At 39.5% G+C, this 12,045-nt stretch overlaps 1 protein-coding gene across 1 annotated transcript in view; it reads left to right on the top strand.

The window, feature by feature from the left end:
* SMARCAL1 (SWI/SNF related, matrix associated, actin dependent regulator of chromatin, subfamily a like 1) overlaps positions 1–12,045 on the top strand; it is a 37,121-nt gene that overhangs the window by 15,084 nt on the left and 9,992 nt on the right. Inside the window, exons 8-9 of the mRNA XM_027678889.1 lie at positions 1,275–1,340; positions 9,023–9,163. Coding sequence (XP_027534690.1) covers positions 1,275–1,340; positions 9,023–9,163 — 207 coding nt within the window. The remainder of the gene's footprint in view (positions 1–1,274; positions 1,341–9,022; positions 9,164–12,045) is intronic.

The following is a 12,045-nucleotide window of genomic DNA, read 5'->3' as shown; positions in this document are numbered from 1 at the left end:
CTTTGATCACTTGTATCGTTTCTTTTGTGAATTACTTCAAAATCCATTTTTTATCCTTTTACAGAGCCACAGTAAAAGGCGTTTTTCTGGATTTCAGTTACTAAAAATTCGAAACATCTAGTGTTTCAAATCCAGCTTGGATCAATAGAGAGCAAAAGTGTATAGGTAGCTTACTATGAGTGTTTGATGTTCTTAGTCTAGTTTTCAGTGCACATGCACCTGTCCAAAGATATGACAATTGGAACATAGTAATCCTTTTGTTTCTCAGCATTAGATGAGAACGTGGTAATAGGTGGAATTCTTTGGAGACCAAACTACTCATGAGGGAATTGATTTTTTCACTTTTATATTTTTTCCCTTACACACTCTCTGACAGGAAATTCTGTTGCTTTTGTAGACTGGGGATGGAATTGGGCTCTACTGCCCTGGAACTTTTTACCAGCCCTGAACTGGCAAATGTTCTTTCTCTGTGTTTATATGTTCAAATTTGGACCTTGTGGATGTTTTTACAGAAGAGAATAGTCCTATTGAGTGCTGAGCTTTCCCGTTTTTTCTTCCAGTGTTTTTGATGCCTGGGAACATTAATGTAGCTTATTTGTTAATCAGGAGGGAGAAGCCTGGGCCTGAGAGGCTAAGCAGTTGTACTGTCTTTGCATGTATGGTTGCTTGCCTCTACACACGTGGAAAGATGAGAATGTACCTTTGGAGGGCACTGATTATTTTTTGTGTCTAAGTTCTGCCTTGCTACAGCAGTAGAAATGAAGCCTGTTTGAGGGTGATGTTTAAGTAGGAAACTATTACCCACCTGGTGAGCCCTATCAGCAGAACAGTTGGGTCTTAATTGGATTTCTTTTTTTTTTTATCATTTTCATTCACCCCTTATTAAGGGAACTGGCACTGTAGAGGCCTCCTATGTTTGCTGCATTTAAAGGATACATAGGGGCAAATGAGTATCAGTGGTGAAAATAATATTCCTTTCTCCTTCTCTCTCCAGCCCCCTCTTCTCACATGTTTTTTTGCGGTCATTTATGATTCATGGCTGCCAGGTTTGGTTTCTGTTCCATTTGCTTGCAGTTGCAGTTTTGAATGTTGGAAGCCTGCTACTCTCCATCCTTTTTGTTTAGAATTTGATGTGCCTATCCCAGTGCCTGAAATATCCTCTGACATGAGAGGCTTGTAACACTAGATAGCTGAGAATACTGGCAATTTGTTTTGTAACCTGCAGTTGTACTATGGATTAGAACTGACTTACTTTCATTCCTGTTTTGTTTCAGGATGAATCTCATTTCCTAAAGAACATAAAAACTGCACGATGCCGAGCTGCCATGCCTCTACTCAAGGTGCGTGTGCTGGTGGCAAACCTCGAAGGATCAAACTGCTAAGGCCAGGCTCCCGAAGCAGTGTTGCTTCATTCACCAGGTTTAGGAGCCAGCAGCTGAATTCTTGCATTGTTCAAGGGGAAATCCAGCTAAAAGTGTAGATCCAAAAGCAAAATTTGTCTCTGGCTTTACTCCTTGTTTCTATACAAATATTAGATGGCAAGACCTAACAAAACAACTTCAGAAGCTCCCTTGATTTCATTGTGGTACTGCCACTGATGAGTTTTATGGTTACAGAAGAAAGGGAATATCAAAACTTACCAAATATATTCAGAAAGAGTAGAAAGAGTCTAGTGATGTCAACACAGCTTGTTTAATGAAAATAATCATCAGTTACTTCTTGGCACACAAATTGCTACTGTTTATAAGAATGACATTGCCTAGGTCCCTTCCTTGGCTTTGGTTTAGGGCTCTAGTCTGTTACTGCAAGCTTCCAATGTATTTGTGTGGCTGGGGCTCAGGATCATTCCTGCTGGTTACATGTACAGAACTACTAGGAAATGGCAAAATGTGAGGTTAGCAAGACAAGTGGCCCACAGAAGGGAGGCAGTAGTCAATTATGTGATAACAGGAAAAATGCAAATTCTAATGTTTTCCTGTTATCCTGGGATCAAAGAATCGAACTCTCCTTGCTGGCCTCTAACAGATACAGATTAAAGTTATGGGTAGTTTCTAGACACTGCAGAGTCTGTACATTAGAAGAAGGTACATGCAGTTCCTCTTCAGCAATTAATCAGCAAGTATGTATAAAGAGAAGATTCGATGTGTGATGGCTTTATAGCAACCAACTTTCATAAACAAGATTCTTAATGGCAAACTGAAAGTGGTTGTCCTTGAATAATTTCGTTGTTCTCCTTAAAGGCCTGACTCTTGTCTTCTCTTGGTTTTCAAATCACTTCAAGACTTTTAATGTTTGGAAACCAAGTAGGAGGTCCAATTTTAAGAGTAGTTTGAAATACAATAATTAGGGTATCTGTCTGAAAGCGGTGGAAAATAACAAATTTACCTCATTGCAAAATGCTCAAAAAGCAGCCTTATCCTTTCCTACATGAAGCTTTGTTAGGATCAGCTTGTCAGAATTATTTGCAGGCTACAAGATATGAGAATGAAAGATGGTAGCTGTTAGGCAGAGGTTAATTGCCTGTATGCACTTACTGAGAATTTACAGTTTTATGCTGTCACATCACTGGTCTTAAAGAATTGAGAACTGATGCTTCTGAAACTGAATTCCAGCATTAAGAGTTTCATGTTCGTGCATTATCTCACCTGCACTCAGCATGCAGTGCCAGCTATTTTGTGTTAGATGTTCAGGTAAATATTATTCTTCTGCTTGCTGACAAGCAAATACTTCTGACCTGAGTATTTGCTCTAATAGGCACTTTTCTGCCCTCCTTCATTTCCAACATAGGCATTTTGCTCTAAAACTAGCCCCTTTGGCAGCTTTGCCTTCAGCTCCTAGTGAGCGATGCTGTGTTCGCTACTGGCACAGCACTTCACACCAATGCTTTTGTATATAAAGAACTGCCAAAATATCAGGAGCTTTCATCACTTGAATACTAGATTTAACAACTGTATTGTCATTTTTACAGTTAACAGTCAATGGGTTAACAGGGAGTATTTTCAGTATTTTACATGATACTTTGAAATTATTGAAAAAGAGGCATTGATAAACATGCTGCTGTGGATAATATTCTTGCTTGCCTTCTTTATGTTAAAAGGATTAGAGCAGTACTGGGGCTCTTAGAAGAGACCAAAAAAAGGGATATCTATAGGGAAGTCCTTGATAAACTGCTTCTAGCACCTCATCCCTACCTTAAGGTCTCAATGTGAAGCCATGCCAGTGCTGTATCCAGAGCCCCTGGAGCTATCTCCTGCCTTGGCTGTCTGCCTTTTAAGCATTGCTACTTTTAACTGTTATTAGCATTATACTACTTCAAACTGCCTGAAATTGCCATAGTTGCTTATATTCCTATGAGGTTCCCAACATCCTAAGGCATGAAAGCTTAGCCTTGAACTTTTAGAGACATAAAAAAACCCCGCCCTTGGTCCTTACATGCTACAAAGATTTATGAGTCCATAATGACACTGGACAGATCTCAGTTAAAATGTTTTTGAGCCAGGAATATGTCTGTCACTTCCATCCAAACTTGTTATCCTGATAGAATTTGCTCTTGTGACTTCTCCATTTGAATAATAAATAAAATACATAAATTGTTGCAAGTGTTCATACAGAACTTCACAGTAACCAGATTAAATCAGTACATTCATAATAAAGATGACTTACCTTGGATATTAATTTTAAATCTCTCTTGTTAGACAGCCAAACTGAATCTCCACGTCTGAAATATTTAACCCACGGTTACGGCATTTAAAGCCTCATTATAGTTTTAATATCTGACATTGACCAGTTTTCAAAATGAAATGGTATTTTTAGCCACTCAATAATAATAATTCATCTTTTCCTGCTCTCTTGTATATATTGCAGTACAAGTGTGGTATGGAATTCTCAAGGAAAGCGATGTATTAAACATGTGACCTAAGTTTGTCAGTTGGGAATTCTGGACATATTTTTAATACTAACAAAAGCCACAAACTCTGTGTATGCAGTACTCTGTATCTTTTCTGACATACTTGGCTGCTACCCTGACAGAGATTTAGAAAAGTTTTGCTTGAGACAGTGGGAGCTGTGACCAGAAGAACTTTTATAATGACTGGATGTATGCAGTGGCTGTGCTTGCTGCCTCAGCCTGCCCCAGGTTGTCATTAGCTTAGAGTAAGTATATAGACATGTTGTGCCCAATTTATTGTTACTGGACAGAACTTTGAGAGGAACTTGTAATTGCACAAACAGTAAGAAGGTGAAATGGCAGCAGCAGCAAGATGTTTAGGCCAGATTTCTTACTCCCTTCATGTTCCCAGTGGATGTGCAAACTTGTGGGTGTGCAGACTTGTACATGGAGGAGAATGCTTTATCCGCCTGCGTGGAAGCAGGTGGCAGAGTTTGTACACAGTCTGTGTGCATCCCTACAAAATTATGAAGCAGGATGGTTTGAAAGTTGTAGTAGAAAAAAGTCCTTTGATGTTTGATGGAGTGGCAAAACCCCTGCTTCCAAGGTCAGCCAGCTTTCACACTGGCTGGTCTGTGCCAGCAGCTGCGTGAATCTGTCCCCAGCTGCAGCACCTCTCACAGTACTCAAGAGGGCTAGAAGTTGCTGTGCTCAAAGTGGTCCTTTTGTCTTGTTTCCATGGACATCAAAGTGAGAATGGCTTCATCCTGTTGGGCTTTGATTGAGTGGTTAGGCCTGATTTGTCCTGTTTAGGCCTGGATTGTCCTTACCCTTAATTGAAAGCTATGGCAATTGGTATTAGGACCTACTTGTCACCTGCTGTTTTCTGTAGTGTCATGTTTGTGTGACTAAATTCTCCTGGATGTACTGATAATACTGGTTGCACCCTTCACCTCTGCCGTGCATCTGCCTCCCTTAGAGGCAGAGAGTGCCAATGGTGTTACACCTATTATAAGTATTTTGTTTTTTCCTTCAAAGATTAGACTGACCCAGAGACATAAACATAGGAGAGGGAGCATACATGCTACCAGTATCTTAAAACAGCAAAGCCTCAACAATGTAGATGGAGAAGAAACGGCAAAACAGAAGTTTTTCATTGATCTGTAGTGGGATCTCTTAGGGACCAGATTGAAAAGGATTCTACCTCTTTTGACCAGTCAAAGTGCTGCATGGTCTTTATTCTTCTGTAGTTGCATGGAGTACTGCAATGCAGTGGAAACTAGGGAAGGTCCCAATGGAAAATGGATGAGTTTTTTGGAAGCATGACAGTAACTAGTGAAGAACTGGGTTATAAATTGAGAAATAAAAGGTAATATCTAATAAAAAATTCCAGTGGCATTAAATATTCTTATTCCCTTTGTGCTCTCGATGGGCATTGTTCTCCAACATTTGAGTAATATTAATAATGTGACTGTTCCCATTGAGCTGCTATTCCAGTTAACAGCATGATGCACATCCTGATGTTTGGGTTAAAGGTCCTTGGTTTTGTTAGGGGAGTAAAATACACCCTTTGTTCTTGTTTTAATAGAGCAACTTAAAAATAATGAAGGGAAACAGGTCAATGCTGAAGGTAGAAGGTGAGGAGAAAACACAAATTTCCCTTTCCAGTGGGAAATAAACAGCAGTTGTCTTTAAGTCTTACAGATCTGTATGGATTAGATAAATAAGCCTTTCCTTGTCACCTGCTGAGAGAAGGAACTTCATCTTGAAACTGAAGAAGCCCTCAGGGCTGCATCTTCAGATCTGCTCTTACCCTGCAATTTCCCTTCCTTCTTGGAATAAGAAGGTAGTGTAATTTGCTTCAGTCATAGCTTATCACTGCTGTTTGACACACATTGTCTGTCTAGATGTCACTTAAGAGTAGGGAAAGGTATTTATATTTTTTGGAATAACTACTGTAGGATCATCTTATGAAATCCACAGCCCTATAGAAACAGATTCCTCAAAACAGCTGCTACTCTTTCCCTTTATCAAATCTTTTACTTCATCAGGTGATTATTACATTATGGCCCCCCTCAGATATTTCATTTCAGAGGATAAGCTATTCTTATGCTAAGTAGTTCAAAATGGCACAGTAAGCAAAAACTGGGGACACAAGTAATTGTACAGCCAGAACCAGCCACACTTACTTAAAAAAGTATGTCAAGTCTGTTAGCATATGGCAGAGCTCATGCTGTGAAATTCATTTAACACAGAGACAGTCATTGTATGTTAATGAGGCTCTTTGCATGTTCAATTATTTGTTTGTCGCATAACCCCTCCTCCTCACCTATTCCGTTCAAATTGGTTGATTGCTGCGTTTTGACCTCTGAAGTAAGTGCCATCATTTTACAAATTATTCTTTGACTTTCAAAAGTGACTTTTGTAAATGTTCTCACACCTGTGGAATTAATTCTTGCTGGTGTATTGTGAAATGCTACAAAGCCATATTTGTCTCACCTTACTTAGTAAATGAGAACTGCAAACCAGGTCTCCAGTAGCTCCGTGAATTCCATACCTCAATTCAACTGAGCAGCTAATGTTAGTTCTTCTATGTGGAAATATATATCAGTTGCTTACAGATCTGATTTTGCTAGAAAGTCCTTTCTGGTCCCTGCAATCTTACTTTCTGTGGTGCTGTTCCATATTATTCTTACAGACCTGAGAAGGAAGAGGCTAAGCTCTCACTCTTGGCAGCACAGAAGGTTCAGCAGGAAACAAGAATTAAGCAGTGATCAGCAGAGACATCTCTGCAGGAGCAAATCTTTATTGGCATCTATTCAAAATGAGTTCCCACTAGAAAAAAAATGGGAATCAAACCCATTTCTTTCATCCAGAATTTAAGTCAGCCTTTAGCACTTGGAAATTTGTCTTCTTAGGATTTCTTTTCTTCTGTTCTTTCTTGAGCTTCATCTGTCATGGGTTTTAAAACTGAAAGGGACCTTTGGGATAATGAGTTAGTCCACCTATGTTGCACAGTTTTCTGGAATTAATTTCTGAAGTTCTTCCCAGCTCTTGTAGAGTCACTGTCTTTTGGGGTTTTTGTTCATTTTTTTTGTTATTGTCGGGGTTTTTTACTTTTCAGTTTGTTTAAAATGGTTAATCAGAAGATGTGTCACAGCCCTTAGTACGAGCTTGCAGTGGTTGGATAGATACCCTGTCTGCTCAGAAATAGGTGACACACAGCAAAACAGCAGCTGGAAAAGTTTAGAATTCAAGTAACCTGTAACTTCATAATTTTCTCTTTTGACACCTATTTAGGGATTGGGGAAGGAGCCTGACTAATTCCCCTGACTACTGGGGAATTAGTCTTCCAACCTCATCTCATGTAGCTCCCAGGGAAACCCTCTAAAGAGGAAGAGCCTTGAGAATGGCATAAAACCTTTCAACACAGTTGGGTTTATGTTGCATTTATTATGTCCCTGGTCTGTTTTGAGTGTGCTTTCCTTTCTTTAGCTTGATCCACAGTTATTTTAAATGAGATGTCTGCAATTGCATGACCTCTATGTTTTCTTTCTTTCTGGTGATGGCCTTCTGTTGGCCTAGGAGGAACAACTTTAATATGGAGGTTTCTTGTACTCATGGGACTGGCTTGTCTTGTGTTTCAGCAGATTTCTCAGGGTGGTGTCAGTTTGCTCTTCAAAGGCTTCTGCAAGGCATCAGATATTGTCTAGGTTCTGCTCAGTTGTTCTCCAGTGTTACCTTAATTTTAAAAGCTGACCTATGCCTGATCACTTTGTTTCCTCATGGCATCTGATATCTTTAGTCTCTGTGACTCCTTCCTCCTTTGAGTAGCATAGGGACCTCTGTCTTGGGCAAACTAACTCTTACCTTCTGACATGTCCAAAGGAACTCTCTTACTCAGTTCAAGAAACATACTGCTTTTTTTAATGTTCATGGGAATTGTCTGATCCTAGTGGTGGTCACATTTCTTTCTGATCCATTTAATAGGGATGACTAGAAAAGGCAAGTCCCACACTGATCACAACCTGTATATAAATAGTTGATAGAGTTCTGAAATTAATTTCCGGTAGCTGATCTGTGAACTCTTTTTCCACCAGATTTGGTTGGCGAGTGCATGAAACAGCTGAATAGAGCTGGGTGGCTTGTTGATCTCAGTGAAGTGATAAAAGAATTTCATTTTCCTTTTCATTTAAATGTGAATGAGCTGTTGGTACAGATGTCACTCAAGAATTTCTTTGTTATTTTAATGAACCTGCGTTAAACCATGCAGGAAATCGCAAGGCATGTGTAATTTAAGTATTATATGTGAATTTATAGCAGTAGAAATTCGTAGCTCTCACCTAATAATAGAATTAGTTAATAGTGAAAGTATGAAAGTAGAAGTGCATCTTGGAGACTTTCATGTCTATAGTGTAATTTTTTCCTTCACTTTTTAGGAGCACCTACTTTATGTACAGGTTTCCCACCCTCTTCCTGTCTCCCCTACAGCATGTTTTACAGTCTTCTTGCATGATTTGTGTTTATTGAGTCATGTTCTAGCATCCAGCCAACTGTGCCTGGACTCACCATGGCTGTCAGATCTTCTGGTCCTGCTTCAGACAGCTTCATCTTTTCCTCCTTGTAGTAGAATGTAAAAAAAAAATGAAAAAAGAAGTAAGAAAAAAAATCCTAGTTCTTCTGCTTTTGTTAGAAAGACAGTCTGCTTATGGCTTGTTGTGGCAACTTTATTATGAGAGAATTTATTTTGGAGGTGGGGACGTACCTGAGAGGGTGTGTCATGTTCCTATGACATCTGATGCCAAATGAAATGTTCAGCCAGGCTTAAGATATTAATGTGTTTAGTGGGTAAATGCCAGTTCAGAAAGTACTGTAATAAAGATGGATGCCCCATTCCCTAAAAGCATGTGGATGTTTAATAAGGAACTGTAGGGTTTGTCCTGCTCCCTAGAAGTTTTAAGTACTGTCCTTGAGTGTCTGCAGATAGTGATGGCTGAAAGTATCTGTGGAAGGTGAAATACTCTTCCATTTAGGGTACTTGAACAGGGGCCTGGGGGTTTTTTGGGACTGGGGTGATTACTTAGGTTTTTCTTATATTGTAAGCTGTATGATAATGATGCTGTTTTGCTTTCCCAGGCTGCCAAGAGAGTGATCCTGCTTTCAGGAACCCCTGCCATGTCACGGCCTGTGGAGCTCTACACGCAGATCGCGGCTGTCCAGCCATCTTTTTTCCCACAATTCCACTCCTTTGGGCTACGCTACTGTGATGCCAGAAAGGTACTTCAGTGGGGAAAGTGGCAGACTGGGACTCTGCAAACAGCATTGTATTTTATTCAAAATGTGGAGGCTTTTTCTTTTCTTCCTTCTTCTTTCTGTCTGATGTTACATCTTTTCTTGTGTGAAAGTCTCTCTGCAGAGTAACATTTTGAAAGCTCTTAAGCTGAGAAGATCTGGGTCCTGCAGTGGTGGGCCTGAAACATGGAGGTGGTAATGTTTCTTGTCAAAATCTGCCATGGAAGTCATAGAAATAAAAGCTTGGAAAAAAGAAACAAATATGGCCATAACTGGTGAAAGGAGCCTATTCTGATAAAATCTTCCCCCCAGAGTGTTTTAAATGGGCAGAGTAATATGGGGGCTTTAAGCAGCTGCAGTTTTGGGCTAATTGATTACAAATCACAAAACCAAAAATCCAGTTTCTAGTCTGCTTTAGTCACTTTGATAAAGGCCTATGTTGCTTGGGATTTTGGATTTTATACCTCCAGGTAAGTAAAAATGAGGATTATAGTCCATCTTTGTATTCCACTCTTCTAATTCAGGAAATGGATGTGATCCCCAGCATATCTTGAAACCAGTTGCTCAGCAGTAGTTTCCATAGAGTCATTGAATCCAACCACTGCAAGATGTTGGTTTTGCAGGAAGCCAGCATTTGCAGCCATGATGGCAGGTGTCTGCCTTGCTGCCAATGTATGGGCAACTCAGCTGTGCTTGGATTTGCCATCTCTAGGGCTGCTGTGTATATTGGAACACACACTGCTAAAAGAACAGCTTTTGCTGCTGCTTGTTTTACAAGGAGGCTCAGGGATCTTCTGTGCTGGTTGCATAGACACAAAAGGGGAAACCAAAGTTCCCCTGACTTCTGGTTTGGAATAAGACCCCTCTAATTTGTCTTGCCCTCCAGTTCCTCCAGGACAAGCATGTAGTAGTTAGCACGTGGCACAGAATGGCTTGGCAGTGTGAGGATGCACCTGTAGCACAAACTTGTACACTCTGCTTTGTTCTTGAGTAATCCATTTAACTTCTTGTGCCTCATTGTCTGTAAGACTGGGAAACTATTTGCAGCAGAGTGGTTGGAAACACTAAATGACCATTTCACGTTCAAAAATATTTACGGAAGAACTGAACATCATCACTGTATGCCATGAAAATAGTTACAGCTATTTGTTGGGCTTTTGTGTTTGTTTTCTTTTCTGTTTGGGGTAGCCAACATATACCAGGTTTTCCTCAAGAAGATTCTTATTGCAGTCTTACATAAAATTCTCGAGTTCCTTTTTTCCTAGGTCTGAATACCCACTTTTGCTTTCATAGCCAGTGTAGTGTTGTTCTATGTATGTTCAAATGTGCAACCCAGAGGAGCAATTAATTGGCTTTGGTACTCGTGTGCTGATGCCGTTGATTAGATTAAGGCCATTAGCATGCAGAATCATGGATACAGAGCTGGAGTCCTAGACTCCATCCATAGTAGGTAATCATATGGAGGGAAAGGGTCACATCTTCTGCTGAGCTTCATTGTCTTTTTTGAAAGATTCCTTTCTGAGTAGTGTTCAGAATGCTTCCTAGAGAAAAATAAAGAGATACAGTTCAATCTTGTTGGTTTTCTGCAGTAAAAAGGAAAGTTGATTTGCAGCATGTGAGTCCAAATAGGTTTGAAGTTTCATAAACCCTTTAGGGGTAAAGTTCTGCATGACTACCCGTTGCTTCAGTTATGAGGCACACAGACCTCGGGTAGGATATTGGATATAAGAAATAAAATAGTCTTACATGGTCCAGGTTGTAACAGTGTACTCTGTGTAAATGAGTTTTCAACCTGCAGTGAAACTCAGCATGGAGGTCACAGTCTGTATCAGCTTCCCTTCAAAACCTTAGCAGGGTTTCTAGTACAATTTTTTTTCTCTGTTTGACCTGTCTCTACTAAACAGTTGAACGTTGCTGGTCTTCTCCATGCTCACCTGAGATATTTTGCTGCAGTTAATGTCAGTGATAGAGTGAACCTTGAAAGAATTTGATTATTTGGAGAAGTGGGGCTGGTGGAAATGAAGAGATGTGCATAGTATTAGAGGAAAAAATGGGACTGCTGAATATTGGATTGCCATAGATCCACTCAGCAATGAATAAATTTAAAAGGTGTTTTGATGATTGTAGTTGTTCTTTCATGACTGTAGACTGTTCCTCATGTTCCTTTTTGCAGCTCTAACCTGAAACTGTGTTAGGAGTTACATCCTCTCTGTGGAACTGTTGTGGTATTTCTGCTGTCATTACTTAAATATGTCCTTCTTTCTGTCCTGAAAATAGCAGCTTTATGAGTGGAGATGGAATTGCACAGAACCAGAGAGGTTTTGCAAGGCTTTTGAAGATCTGTCAGGATGAAAGGTGCTATGTAAAAATGTTTTGGTATTAATAATAAATCTGATTGCATTATAAGATTAAAGAAAAATTGGCAAACCCAAACCATTCAACCTAAAACTAAAGCCTGACTCGTTTCTGTTTCAAGATAATAGATTTTGTGACAGAAAATTACAAATATCTGGCAGATTTTATTAGAAAAGATATTAAAGTTTATAATTTTGTAATTCAACCTCCTAGCATCTGTATTCTTAAAAATACAACAAGTGAAATGTTACCTGTTATTTACAGACTATCTCAAGTCTGTTTCCCAAAATACATGCTGTGAATTCATTTTTTGAACTGGGTGATGTTGGCAAATATTAAATAATTTCTATCTGAGCACATGCTCTGAATTTGTAAGAGTTTGGCAGCTTCTGCTAACACTGTAATAAGTTTACTGACTCATGTAAGATGCTGTAACAGTTTGGTAAGAAAATCACAGTTGGAAGCATGTGTTCTGGAATGTTATGGATCAAAGCCAGATGTGTATTTTGGCA

Source organism: Neopelma chrysocephalum, unplaced genomic scaffold (assembly GCF_003984885.1).
Source record: "Neopelma chrysocephalum unplaced genomic scaffold, ASM398488v2 Primary Assembly neopelma1_44, whole genome shotgun sequence".
NCBI lineage: Eukaryota > Metazoa > Chordata > Aves > Passeriformes > Pipridae > Neopelma > Neopelma chrysocephalum.
This window is presented reverse-complemented; position numbering and strand designations above follow the sequence as displayed.